General features: G+C 43.6%; 2 protein-coding genes across 4 annotated transcripts in view; one reads left to right on the forward strand and one right to left on the reverse strand.

The window, feature by feature from the left end:
* The first annotated feature begins 1,167 nt into the window (after positions 1 to 1,167).
* Positions 1,168 to 8,134, forward strand: rnf223 (ring finger protein 223). The gene is made up of 2 exons (XM_072697146.1): positions 1,168 to 1,338; positions 5,663 to 8,134. The coding sequence occupies exon 2, from the start codon at positions 5,709 to 5,711 to the stop codon at positions 6,348 to 6,350; it is 642 nt and encodes a 213-aa protein (XP_072553247.1). The 5' UTR covers positions 1,168 to 1,338; positions 5,663 to 5,708; the 3' UTR covers positions 6,351 to 8,134.
* A 2,137-nt stretch (positions 8,135 to 10,271) lies between these two features.
* The window catches only part of ptpn11b (protein tyrosine phosphatase non-receptor type 11b), a 44,224-nt gene continuing 40,957 nt past the window's right edge, over positions 10,272 to 13,538 (reverse strand). For all 3 annotated transcript variants that reach the window (XM_072696631.1, XM_072696629.1, XM_072696630.1), the window contains one exon: positions 10,272 to 12,993. The gene's annotated coding sequence lies outside the window, so the exon portion shown is untranslated. The remainder of the gene's footprint in view (positions 12,994 to 13,538) is intronic.

Below are 13,538 nucleotides of genomic sequence, written 5' to 3' on the forward strand. Positions count from 1 at the left end.
TGACTCATGGGGCACCACTGTTATGTGGTTGCAAGGCACTCAATGTGCGATCATCTCAGAAAATGCAAATTTTAGGATGTTCTAGAGCCGCCGTAGCGAAGGTGTACCTAGAATGGACTTATCGCACATTGAGCGCCTCCCAACAGCACAATAGTGGTTCCTATGGGCTACTGATGTTAGAGAGGGGAACAACGACCCTTGGTTGGTTCTTTGAACTAAAAATGTTCTTAGATCAACATAAATAATTCTGTGGAAAGGATCTTTAAGGAACCTGTAGGTGCTCCTGTATCTTCACTCCGAAGAACATTTTGTGGCAGTTGCTCAACCAACACATGTTTGATTCCTGATGTTTGCTTCCAGTTTAGCACAAGGATAAGCTAACTGCACGGCTGAATGAAAGGTTTCTAAATAGTTCTAGTCTTAAACATATGGTTCTAGACAGAAACGCAACATTTTTGTTGTGTGGACATTCTTACAATTCTTACAAACAATTCTTGAATGAAGCATCTGTTTTAAAAGTGGATCTTCTGTAGCATCCCTCCAAGGAACCGTCCTGGTTAAAAAAATAAAAAAAACATAGACAAACTTTTAAACTTTTAAAACAGACTTTTAAAGGCTGGAACTTGACTGTTTGCATGTTGGTACGCACCAACTGTCCATGTGGCTTTACTTTGGATAGGCAAACTTCCTTTGTGTCCTCAATGTTTGCTCAGACAGCGCTTGCAGCTCCTGGCTTGTCAGTTCAGGTTTGCATACTGAAGCGACAGCAGCACCTTTGCAGTCAAAGAGAGAAGGAATGGCATCTACATGTACGTTTCAATTTGCCTAAAACGGGTGATGGAGGAGCTCTAATCAGAAAAGTAATAAATAAAAAGAAAAGCAAGGCCATTTTACCCAGAACAGACTGACCACGAAATGGGGAAAAGAAAGAAAAGGAAAAGAGGGATAGGGATAGACCAGAGAGAGGGATTGGAAATGTTACACTCTAAAATTCCCCTGTCCTTCATCCTGGCCCTCCACCTCTCCAACCCTCCCCCCCCCCACCCAACACTCCCTCAAGGCTACGTTATTGTTCCTGCCTATCAGTGTCATTTCCACAGGCAGCGCTGACTGAAAAGGGAGAGAGGAAAGTGAGGCAGGTGAGAGAGGAGACGAGATAGGGGCAGAGCAGGAACGTGAAGGGCAGACGGAACAGCCTTTGTACCTTCAGCCCAGCTTGAGCTTTACTTCACATAAGAGGACACTGCACTGTAGAATCTGTAGATCTGAGAATGCCATCCCGTACCACAAGGGGCTAAAACAGGAGGTGGAGAACTGAACTCAGCACAGTACACACAGGTGAGTGCTGCTACAACCTGTACTGCTCTGGAACAGTGTGTGGGACTGATGTCTCTTACAGCTGGGACAGGAAGGAAAGGAAAGATAGACGAGGACACAAAACCTGAACAGAAAGCGTTGACATTACGACTTTGCAGTAAGACTAGTCTGACATGTTGGACGACTGTTGGACGACCGTTAGAGATCACACAGACCAAACATTCAAGAATTACCTGTGCTGAACAGGTAGGGTACACAGTTCCTTATGGACCTGAAGTTAACTCCTTAAACACTAAAAACCTTCACAGTAGGTATATTCTATTCTAGTTTCATAAAGAAACAATCAGGTTTAGGGTTAGTAACTGTAAGTTAAGTAATTATTAACTTTTCTCTGAAAAATTTCCCCTAAATGGTTCTTGGTTTGGATGTATGGTTCTAGACATGTTCTAGACACTTTTTAATACTGAAATAACCCTCACATCATGTAAAAGCTCTGGAAAGAACCCTTAACTTTCAATAGAAACCTTTTGATGGGTAGTTCTTTAATAATCTGATGATTGTTCAAAGAACCTTCACATCATGTAAAGGTTCTGGGGAGAACCCTTAACTGTCAATAGAAACCTTTTGATGGATGGTTCTTTGATAATCTGGTGATTGTTCAAAGAACCTCCACATCATGTAAAGGTTCTGGGAAGAACCCCTAACTTTCAATAGAAACCTTTTGATGGATGGTTCTTTAATAATCTGATGATTGTTCAAAGAACCTTCACATCATGTAAAGGTTCTGGGGAGAACCCTTAACTTTCAATAGAAACCTTTTGAGGGATGGTTCTTTGATAATCTGGTGATTGTTCAAAGAATCTCCACATCATGTAAAGGTTCTATTTCTAAACTGTATTGTATTAGGTTTAGGTTCGTTAAACATTAAACAGTAAGGTTCTCCACTCTCACTCATCAAACACACTCAAACACATGGTTTGTCAGGAAACCAAAGGTGGTTCTTCCATATCTTCACTCCAAATAACTCTTTAGTGGAACCTATTTAAGAGTATGTGGAGGTTATTTACACTTAATAAAATGTTCTTTACACTAAATGTTACATTAAATGAACCATCCTCTGACATGTTCTTAAATGTTCCTGAAGATGTTCTTCTGCATCTCTACACTGATAGCTGATTGTAATTAATGGGGTATGTATGTATGGGTGATGTGTATTGCTGGGGAGCTAACCCATAAAATTAGGCATGTTTCCCACATTTCTTTTCAGCCTAGGATTTTAATCAAGCAAATCATTTACAAAATACAGTACGTTATGGTTAGGATCTGGTTCGGAGATTAGGAGAGCGTCTCAGCACTGGTGTGGGGGAATCAGGTCACGTGCACTGTTTTACCCATAGCATGGGTCAGAGATTGGAGGAACTCCAAGGCAGTTGGGTTAATGTGTAGCATACATGGCCAAGCGCCATGCTCCTCAGGCTGAGGCAGAGTAATGCTGAGTGTGAGAGAGCTGCAGGTGCTGTTAGAGGATCTGTTCCCAACCCCGCAGGCTCTGTCTGTCATTGTGCTGCCCGGGCACCGGCCTGCTGTCCAGGAATGCCAAGGGGAGAGTAATAAGACTGAGAACAAACAGGAGCATTGTGCACTGGAGGCAAGAGTGAGAGGAGCACACAGCCAGACAGACAGACGTACATACACACACATGGGTTTGTTTTCATACAGTGTCAGGATTTGGAGTATATATAGTATATGTATACTTATACATAGTTTTTGACTTTTGACGTAATATGAATCTGGCAGTTGTTCTTTACATTGTATCCAAATAAAGGACCAACAGAAATGCTCCAAAATGACTTGGAATAAAGTCTTTTTACATTGACATGGGGTTTTCTTCTCCTGTAATATTTGGCCTTTATGAGAAACTGGGTTTTTCCTTCACCTTCCCGTCTATCATTTCCATTCAAAATGTACTAAACATATATTTATCAGGAAATGACAAAGGCCTCCACAACTAAATTTGATGCATCAGCGTTTAGCTTTATTACAGCAGGGAGATGTTTCCACACCTCCAAAATTCTTCAAAAGTCTTAGAAGTTGGAGCATTTGGGTTGAGCCTATTGATCTGAGAGCAGTAGAAGCTCCTTAATCAGCTCCAAAACCTCTAAGAACCACAGCATTGAGAAGTCTTCTCACAGTGGAAAGATGGAGAGACACAACTGAACACATGGAGAATTTGTTAGCTCTCATTGGCTGTCTAATTAAATTCAATGTTGTGTGCAAAAAGCATTAACTGATACCAGATCAGCAGTGTTGCTCTCAGGCGTTTGATAAATATGGGCCATTGTTTCTGGAGATCTGGCATGAGAGTAAAGCTTGATCTTCTCTTGATCCTCTCTCTCAAATATGAAGGTCTATCAGGTCTTGCACGGTTGTTAGGAGTCCCCTTTTCTGAGTATCTTTCGATTATTTTATAAACTTCAGTTTTAGAAGCACCTCTTTTTTCTTTTTGTTTTCTTTGACGTTCTCCTTTCTTCTGCAGGTGGACTGTATTAAGTCTAACCTCCTCAGAAAAATCCTGGGTGGTCTCTGACTTATGCACAGTACTGTATGTCCAGTATTTACATACTCAGTCAGCCCTTATTTGCTGCTACAGACATAGTAGGTTAATAAAACAGTCCTGAAAATGTATGAAAACAAACACAAACACACACAGAGGTGATCCCTACAGGCCTGTGTGAATAGGCCATCTGCTCTCAGACAAATCCTTGGTCTTATCCTTGGTCTGCAAATACGTACACACACACACACACACACAGACACACACTTTTATACACATAGGTTCGGAAAATGGATTCAGTGCAAACACTAAGGATTCTTTGTAGTAGAATAAACATACACACAGTACAGGGCAGGGCAGTATGATCAGACGGCCCAGATCCGCAGCGTTCAAAGCCGGACTTAAACTTTTAAAACTTTGTGTTTAAACTGATAACCTACCATTTCACTGCCACCTTTGTTCCACAGCATTCATGTGCTGGTTATTAAAGCCCTGTTGCTCATATCTAGTTGTTTTAGACACCCTACTTTAGCTTTACAGCTACCCGCACTTAAAGGTCATCATTGCGGCCTATCTGTGCGGCAGGTCTAGTAAGGCGGAGACTCTGAGAGTGTGCGAGCGTGCTGAGAAGGTTTCTGAAGGGCACTCATGCTGACAGCGCTGCAAAAACAGTGACAACAAAGCCGTCTGTGTCTGTGCCATGCTGTTAGCGAGAGAAACCCACAGAACCAGCCCACATGCTACAGCATGATGACCAAGACGCTGAAATGACTCAGCATAAAGCGCCGTAATGTGAGACTGATGACACGGGAGAATGTTCCAACGCGCATCAGTGGTTTCGAAGCTTTTGTGGAAATGTTAACATGTCAAGTGAAAGCAGCTGTAGTAGCTAGTTGCAGGATTTGTCCTTCTCTTCAGCAGAACACTAGATATTCTGTATAATGAAAGAAGAACTAGCATCAACTTCTGCCAGAACCCTAAACCTTTTCCTTTGGCATGGTCAGACCCTGTGTACCGTTGCTATAGTCACTTGGCCAGTCATGTCAACACCAGTGTGTGTCCTTAGAGCTGGTGCAGAGTGCTACACAGAGTCATAAATCCAGAACACAGCACATTTAACCTCACATTTAACCAGGCCAGCCTAGTTTTGCAGGTCCGCCACTGGCTGCATAGAATCCCAGTTTGGACAGCTTAGCGGACATAGGTATTGAACCCACAACCCTGTGATCAATAACCAAGGACTTTATCCCCTTAGACAATTACAGTATATTATTTTTCATTAGGATTAAAAGAGGATTAAGTGCTCTGCTCAAGGGTCCAACAGAAGCAGCTTGGCTGACATGGGTATTGAACCCACAACCCTGTAAACAAGAATCCAGGGAAAACAGTGACAGCTTAGCAGACATGGGTATTGAACCCACAACCCCATGATTAGTAACCCAGGACTTTAACCCCTGAGCCAATTACAGTACATTATTTATCATTAGGATGGAAAAAAAGCCCAAGAGTGGCAGCTTTAGCGCATGTGGGTATTAAACCCATAACCATGTGATTAGTAACCAGGCCCTCTAGCTTCTAGTTGCCAATTACAGCATATAATTTATCTTTTAGTAGCTACTTGGTGTTATTAATAAAGATACAATGTTTAGTGTGATCAACCAATTAGATATTTAAGCTTCACAAGCTGTAAAGGTTCTGTAATGGTGACTAAAACATCATCCACAACCCATGATGTTGTAAAGTATGAATTTAAAGCTAAAGTCTGATCATCTGTTACTTTTCTCTTCTCAGCCTGTTGGACATCAAAAAGGTAAAAACGAGAGGACGTACCAGCAAAATGGACTCTGGTCCGACAGTGTGGCACACCCAGGTGGCTCCGCTGGAAGCAGACGTGGAGAAGGGCCCTGAGCTGCAGTGCTCCATTTGCTTCACCACTTACGACAACGTCTTCAAAACTCCCAAGCAGCTGGACTGCACCCACACCTTCTGCCTGGAGTGTCTGTCCCGCCTCATGGCCATCTCCATGGACCCTCAGGAGACCAAGATCTCCTGCCCGTTCTGCCGGCACCTCACGCCCATCCCCAAAAAGGGTCCCCCGGCCCTCACCACCAGTCAAGAGGTGCTGTGTCGCCTGCCCAGCCACCAGCAGCAGGAAGAGCCTGTGTGGCTTGACGGTGAGAAGCTGTGCTACAAGCGGCCGTTAGATACCGGCAAGACAGCCTTCTGCATCTGCATTGACATTGGAGCAAGCGGGCAGACCGGGGGCCCTCCTGTCCAAACCCGGCCCAGGCCGGGCCTTCTGGAGCGGCTGACTGACTGGAGGAAGCTGCTGCTCTTCATCATCATCATGGTGCTGCTGGTGGTGATCGTGCTTTGGCCCTTGCAGTGTATCGTAACAACGGGCTCCATGCGTTGTGTACCTCGGCCCCAGCGGCCCTCGACCAGCACAGTGACCCCTTTCACGCTGAACCAACCGTGAGAAAAACGCAAGTAACCAAAAGAACATCAAGAACATTCTCATAATGACCAGACAGTACGAGAAATCCCCACTGAAACTGCTCATCTCACACTCCTAAGACTTCGACCCTAAACCAGTCATGGACAAAGTATAAACTGTGGGTATTGAGAGAAGGCTTTTGGTGCTACGTTCTAAAGGTATCTGTCATGTCAAGGTGTTTTCTAGAGAACCTAAGCTGTGATGACCCAATATGGTATCTCATAAGTACTTGTTGTATCATACTGGCTGCTGTAACCCAACAACCTTCCCATCATGAGACACTATACAACCAATGGACTTACTTGTGTGTACATGAAGACATGGACTCCTGGAGAGCAGACTGGGAACAAACCAGACTTAGTTGATAACATAGGACAAATGAGATGATGTCTGATAGGAGTTCTTTTCTGAGAGATGTACACTAGGCTATGAACATATGATGAGAAGGTGGCCTAAGAATAATGCTAATTTACGATCTACACACCAATGAACTTTTGCACTTTCCAAAAGTATTCATGTTTCTTTATGACTAAATCATACTGCTTGATTTAAAAAATGAATGTGACTTAGGTGGCACAGTTGCAAAATTGTCTGACCATTATACCAGGGGTCTCTGGTAGCTAAGTGATTATTTTTACACACTTTTAGAAATATAGTAGCTACAGTATTCAACAAGTGGCTCTTTAAAATGGAAATCGGTAAGACTTTGTTTTGAGTGGTCCCATGTAATCAGTAACACATCAACACCAGTACATATCCTGGAGATGCTCTGTTGATGCTTTACTGACATTAAGTAGATTTACCATTCCATTGATTTACCATACATTAAGTAGACTTGATATGTTACTTCCGTTAAGAACAACCAAACCCAGCCTTACCCCAAACCTAACCCTAACCCTGACTCAAAACCTAATCCTAACCCTGATTGTGGTCCTGATTTCGGACCCTAACCTCAACCTAAATCTTAATCTTTATCCTACATCCTGTCCCTAATCCAAATGCAAACCTTAACCTTAATTTATTCCCAACCCTTAACCTCGCCCTAATCCTAACCTTAACCAACATCCAGGCCATAGTCTTAACCTTAACCTCAACCCGAAACCTATTATCAACCCTCAACCTGGCCCTGGCCCTAGTCCTAACCTTGACCTCAACCCGAAATCTATCCCTAACCATCACCCTGGCCATAGTCTTAACCTTAACCTCAACCCAAAACCTAATCCCAGCTCTCATCCTGGTCCTAATCCAAACCTTAACCTTAACCTCAACCCAAAACCTATTATCAACCCTCAACCTGGCCCTAGTCCTAACCTTAAACTCCCTAACCTTAAACCCAAAATCTATCCCTAACCATCATCCTGGCCACAGTCTTAACCTTAACCTCAACCCAAAACCTAACCCCAACACTAACCATCATCCCGGTCTGTATTAGACCAAGATATACTGAAGATAGTCATTTCTAATCTACTGAATGGTCAGATGATACTACGTCACTGAGAGGTTGTTGAGACGGTACGGAGAGTCGGATGAGTGTTATTTTAATCTAAAAAAGGACCACTCTGAATGATGTGTCACCAGGAAATCTATGCCAACATCTGTTAAAAAGTTATATTAACTTTTTAGTAACTATTCTATGAATGTCTTAACATGCAGTTTTTTGATAAACCAATTGTGATCCCCTTTTTTATTGTATATATCTTGTATATAGTGTATTGGGCTGCTCTGTCTTATGGAACACATTCTATTTTTTTTTACAAAAAATAAAAGCTGAGTAAATATGAACCCCTTCAGGAAGTTTCACATTACTGAAATCTCCGACTGGGGAGTTTCCTCTGATTCCTGATGGTGAAATATTAACATCACTGCAGATAATCACAGGTGACGCAGACGCTATGACGGAAAACCTAGACATTTTCTTTTACAACTTCCCGCTGCACTGTAGTTATGGGAGCAGGACCCCAACAAGTGTTGTCCAGCTGAAACCTTAAGCTTGAGGCAGCTACAGGCTGAAAACATGAGCGCACACCCATGTAAACCAATCTGCCCCTGCCTGAATGACAGTGCAAAACCAAAGTGTTTGTGGGGATTAACCACCTGCCCCCTTCCTCCTGGGCATTTTTACCATCCATGAGACACCAATTAAAGTAGTTCATTACAAAAAAAAAACCTGCTGTGGGAATGAGGTTAAAAGTCAAAGAACAGTGTAACTGTATCCGCCCCCTTGTATGCAGTCTCAAACACGGTATGTTCATGAGGAAATTTAGGAACCTTCACCATTTCCCGTTCCAAAAAGTTGGCCACACACACAAGGAAGCTCGCCGAAAAAGAGAGGTCAAATTTCCCAGAAGCATTGTAGTGAGAAGATGATCATACTGCAGGAGGGAGATCTTTTCAGATCTAACCGTTCAGATAGCTTTAAGTGTTTTTGTTGGGACGCCTGTAACTGAGGTGATGAGGACACAAAGGGCTGTAGCGATACAGCCAGCTCTTCATTCTGGAATAAAGGAAATGATGCTGCATCCATGCCATTGTTCATTAAACCATTAAAACCCCCTGCCTAATTAAATATATTGCATTGCAATATACACTGACCTGGACAAATGATTAAAACCACCTTCTTGTTTCTACACTCAGCTCCTCTTAACATATAGGAGCACTCCATAGTTCTAGAATTGCAGACCGTAGGCCATCTGTTTCTCTGCATTCTTAATTAGCTTCCATTCAGCCTGTTTGTCAGTGGTCAGGACCCCACAGATTGTAATTTGTTGTTTTTGGGTGGTGAGTCATTCTCAGCACTGCACTGTGGTGGTCAGTCCTGTGAGGTGCTGACCATTGATGAACAGGGTGAAAGGAGGCTAACAAAGTATGCAGAGAACTACCAAGTACGCCTGTAACTGAGGTGATGAGGACGCAAAGGGTTGTAGCGATACAGCCAGCTCTTAATTCTGGAATAAAGGAAATGATACTGCATTAATGCTATTGTTCAATAAACCATTACAACCACCTGCCTAATAGTCCAAACAGTTCTGACCTGTTGAAGCATGGACTCCACATGACCTTTAAAAACATTGTCATGTGGAATCAGGAACCAAGATGTTCTGGCCAAGCAGATGCATGGATTGCATCAATGAGACTTGGGCACTCATTAACCACCGGTTGTCTTTCTATAGAGTACTTTTGGTAGGTTCTAAGCACTGCACACCACGAACACCCCACAAGACCTGCCGTTTTTAGATGCTCTGACCCAGTCATCTAGACATAACAGTTTAAATCATCCCAATATCCAAAACATCAACTGCTATGCAATGCTATTCACTTCACCCTTGTGTTTTAATGTCATAGCTGATTGGTGTGATAATGTGTATGAAACTGTGGGGTGCCCCCTAGAGGAGTGTAAAGAAATTACACTCATTCACATACATGTACCATGCACTATACATACATCACCATCATCTCCATGATACACATTGTCACACTGTTGCATTGCATTATACACTGACCGGTAAATTATTAAAACTACCTTCTTGTTTCTACACTCAGCTTCTCTTACCATATAGGAGCACTCCATAGTTCTAGCATTCCAGACCGTAGCCCATCTGTTTCTCTGCATACTTAATTAGCTTCCTTTCAGCCTGTTTGTCAGTGGTCAGGACCCCACAGGACCACCACAGATTGTAATTTGTCGTTTTTTTGGGTGGTGAGTCATTCTCAGCACTGCACTGTGGTGGTCAGTCCTGTGAGGGGCTGACCATCGATGAACAGGGTGAAAGGAGGCTAACAAAGTATGCAGAGAACTACCAAGTGCTCCGACGTGAGAAGTGGAGCTGAATATAGCATGGAGCAAGTGGCTGATTGGCGTATAGTGTCACAAAAGTGTTAGGAAAGAAAATCAGCATTGACATGTTTGTCTTTTATCATCACTTTATTATTATTATCATTTGAGACAGTCATCGCATCAGCTGTGTTTGCCAGGACAGAAGGCTTTTTAGGCTGAGCCAGTGCAAGAGGGTAAACAGTCTTCACACAAGGACAGTCAGCACACACCACTACTCAGATCAGGCATAGTTCATCCACCAGAGAAACAGGGATAAAAAAAAAAATCGAATAAAAATAATAGACCAAAGTAATGTTCAAGTACATTGAAAAAGCAAAATAACATTTCTGATATACCTTACAATAATCAACACCATAATAATAATAATAATAATAATAATAATAATAATCAACAGTGAATAGCCAATAAATTCTAAAACAAAATACAAAAGCCATCAGTGAATATGTCAATATTTCATCACAGATTTGAAACATAAAATTTAAAATGAATCAAAAATGTAAAATCCAACACTGATGGCAAAACATCTAAAACGACAAAAACAAAGTCATGTACTCGTCAACACTCACAGGACATTCTGACACTAGCCTGCCGCTAGGATTCAGCAGTTCATACAGAAGTTCAAGTATTAAAAGTCTCAGTATCTCAGCAAATCGCCAAAGATTGACCCCTTAGCAAAGTGAGGAAACAAACAAACAACAAATTCAACAAGAGATAAACCATCTTCCATCCTAAAAGAATTAAGATACAATAAATAGAGCTCTATTCATTCAGTGTGGTACAGGACAGGGAAGAAGCGTGAGCACTGCAACAGGATTTCTAGCATTCTAACTTCAGTGTTCAGTTATTTGTAGCACAGGACGCTAATCTCCACCCACACTCTAAAAGCCCCACATGCTTAGTGACACAATTTTGGGCTTTGAAAGTCATTCAAAGGACAGCAAATTCACAGGTTAATGACCCCTAAAAACAGAGAGCAACCTTTAGACTGCTGCCTAATTGTTGACGTGAGGGGGATCAACTCTGCAACATCTGTCCGATCACAGTAAAAAAAAAAAAAATCAGGGTGGATCAGCCTTAAACACTGAAAACCACAGTGGAGTCGCGCCCAAATAAAGCACATACCCTCGGTTCTTCCACTCATGACATCGCACGCTCCTGATTTAGCCCTGGGTAAAACCACATTCACGCTCATAGACAGTGATTAATCAGACCCATCGTGACCTGGGTTATTTTCAGCCCGTCGCATATGTCCGACCATGCCGTCTACGCAAGATCGCCTGTCTTCTGACATCACCAGTGATGCTGCCTTCTTCCAATCATCATGTCTGGATTAAAGCCGTCTTTCAAATTGCTTTTTTTTTTCCTAGACAAATCTATTCTTTAATCTTGGGCTGGGGCCATCTGGCCTGCTGCTGTTTAGCTTAAGTCTGCGCTGAAGGCTGTTCACGTCAATGACACGGGCCAGCACGCCAAGTCGGCCTCTGTGCCTGGACGCATTTAGCAACATGACGACTTTCATCTACCAATCTATAATACCCAGATAAAAAAAATCTCAATCTGCGCTTGAAACGTAAAGTAGAGCGCCATCCCTGAATGTCTGTTTGCAGTTCACAAATCACCCTGAATATCGATCAAAGAAGGTTCTACATTCCTCCTCTGAGGAACACGTGGAATAACACAAAACGCACATCTTCTCAACCCTGGTCAGCGATTTCACACGTTCATCAAAAACCTGCATATGTGCTGTACACCGTAAAACCACATCCACAAAGATCACAAGAGAGAAAACGCTGAAGGAATCATAGATGTTGGAAATAAAAACACCTCTAGTCCTGAAGGCGTGCCCGTTGTTCAGGAAGGAGAAGAGGCCTAAGCTCTAGTGGGGAAGAGCCCACTGTGCACGCAGGCTGATTGGTCGACGAGCCCGCCAGTAGCCGTAACATGCGACCCCGTACGTCTCTGTAAAGGGTGAAGCTTCTGTAAAGCAGCAGCGAAGCAGACACATCTGCACGAAGCACAAAAATGCAGGCTGCTCATTGGCACGAATGAATCTTGCTGCGCTCTAATTTCTATTGCAGACCTACAGCACACGTCCCACTCACTACTACCCGTTTAGCACTGTTAGCTACCAATAAACAGCAGGAGAGAGTCAGCTAACGGGACATATCTTCGCTAATCCCCGAGGCCCGGCACAGGTGCTGCAGTTCTACCTGTTGTTCTGGTGTACGTCTTTTCTAAGATCCCCCGTTGAGATCCAGATTGCTTCAGTGTGCCGCGCTCGCTCATCCCTCAGCGAAGCACAGATTACTGCCGCTAGTGAGAAATATGAAATACAGTGAGAAATATACAAAAAGTCTTTGGTTACAGTAGACCACATCCGGCGGACAGCAGGCGTAGATTGGAAAGAACGCGGCATTGCCCTGCTGAAGCTTGCATCGCTTAGCGCAGAGAAGTCCTGTTTCAACAGACATGGTGTAGAAGTGTGTAGGATTGTGTAGCTGAGTGGTGTACTGTGCAGGCTTATCATCAGACTGGAGGGAGAAGCACCATGTCAGGTGTGCTCTGGCTGTTTCGCTGCACATCAGGCACTTGGACTGTGAGTAAGATACTCACGGAGAGTCAGTCAGTCAGTCAGTCAGTGAGTGAGTGAGTGAGTGAGTGAGTGAGGAAGGAGTGGAGGAGCTGGCCAGGGCCGGTCCAGGGCCAGAGGCCAGGGCCAGCACACAGGCGTCCACTCAATGCCAAAGCTCCAGAGCCAAACCCAAAGCCAAACACTTCCGCACAGCGCCTCTGTGGAAGTGAAAGAAAATGAAGACATAAGGGGAAGAAAGAAAACAGTGGTCTGCAATTACTGGAAAACCCTACCTTGTTGGTCCACCCCACTGGGGCATAGTTAGAGATCCCAGGTTATGTAAGATTTTTTCACCCATTTTCGCCAATTACCCAACCTGTTCGCACTCTCCTCCTCCACTGAACGTGATGCCCCCAACACTAGTGAGGACAGACCAACACACGCCCCCTATGGCGCATGAGCCTCATACCTGGCTTCAACGCTCCAGTCCGCAGACGCCAGTGGTGGCCGGCACCGCAGCAAAGCAATGTGGGGAGAGAGCGCCATCTACCCACCCTAGAGAGAGCAAGGCCAATTGTGTTCTCTCGGGCCTCGGCTGCCGATGGCTAAATTCAAACCAGCGACAACCAACAACAGCGCATTAGTCTGCTGGACCTCTCTTGGCCCCTTAGATGGATCTTTTTGAATGGAAGGCCTCTTTCCACTCAGTAGTGACACTGATAGGCATCACACTGTACCCAGTTCATTTCACTGCTATGTCCAT

Source organism: Salminus brasiliensis, chromosome 14, assembly GCF_030463535.1.
Source record: "Salminus brasiliensis chromosome 14, fSalBra1.hap2, whole genome shotgun sequence".
Classification (NCBI taxonomy): Eukaryota; Metazoa; Chordata; class Actinopteri; order Characiformes; family Bryconidae; genus Salminus; species Salminus brasiliensis.

Bases quoted from the DNA above. Each gene is read 5' to 3' on its own strand.
- rnf223 (XM_072697146.1), top strand. From the start codon at position 5,709: ATGGACTCTGGTCCGACAGTGTGGCACACCCAGGTGGCTCCGCTGGAA.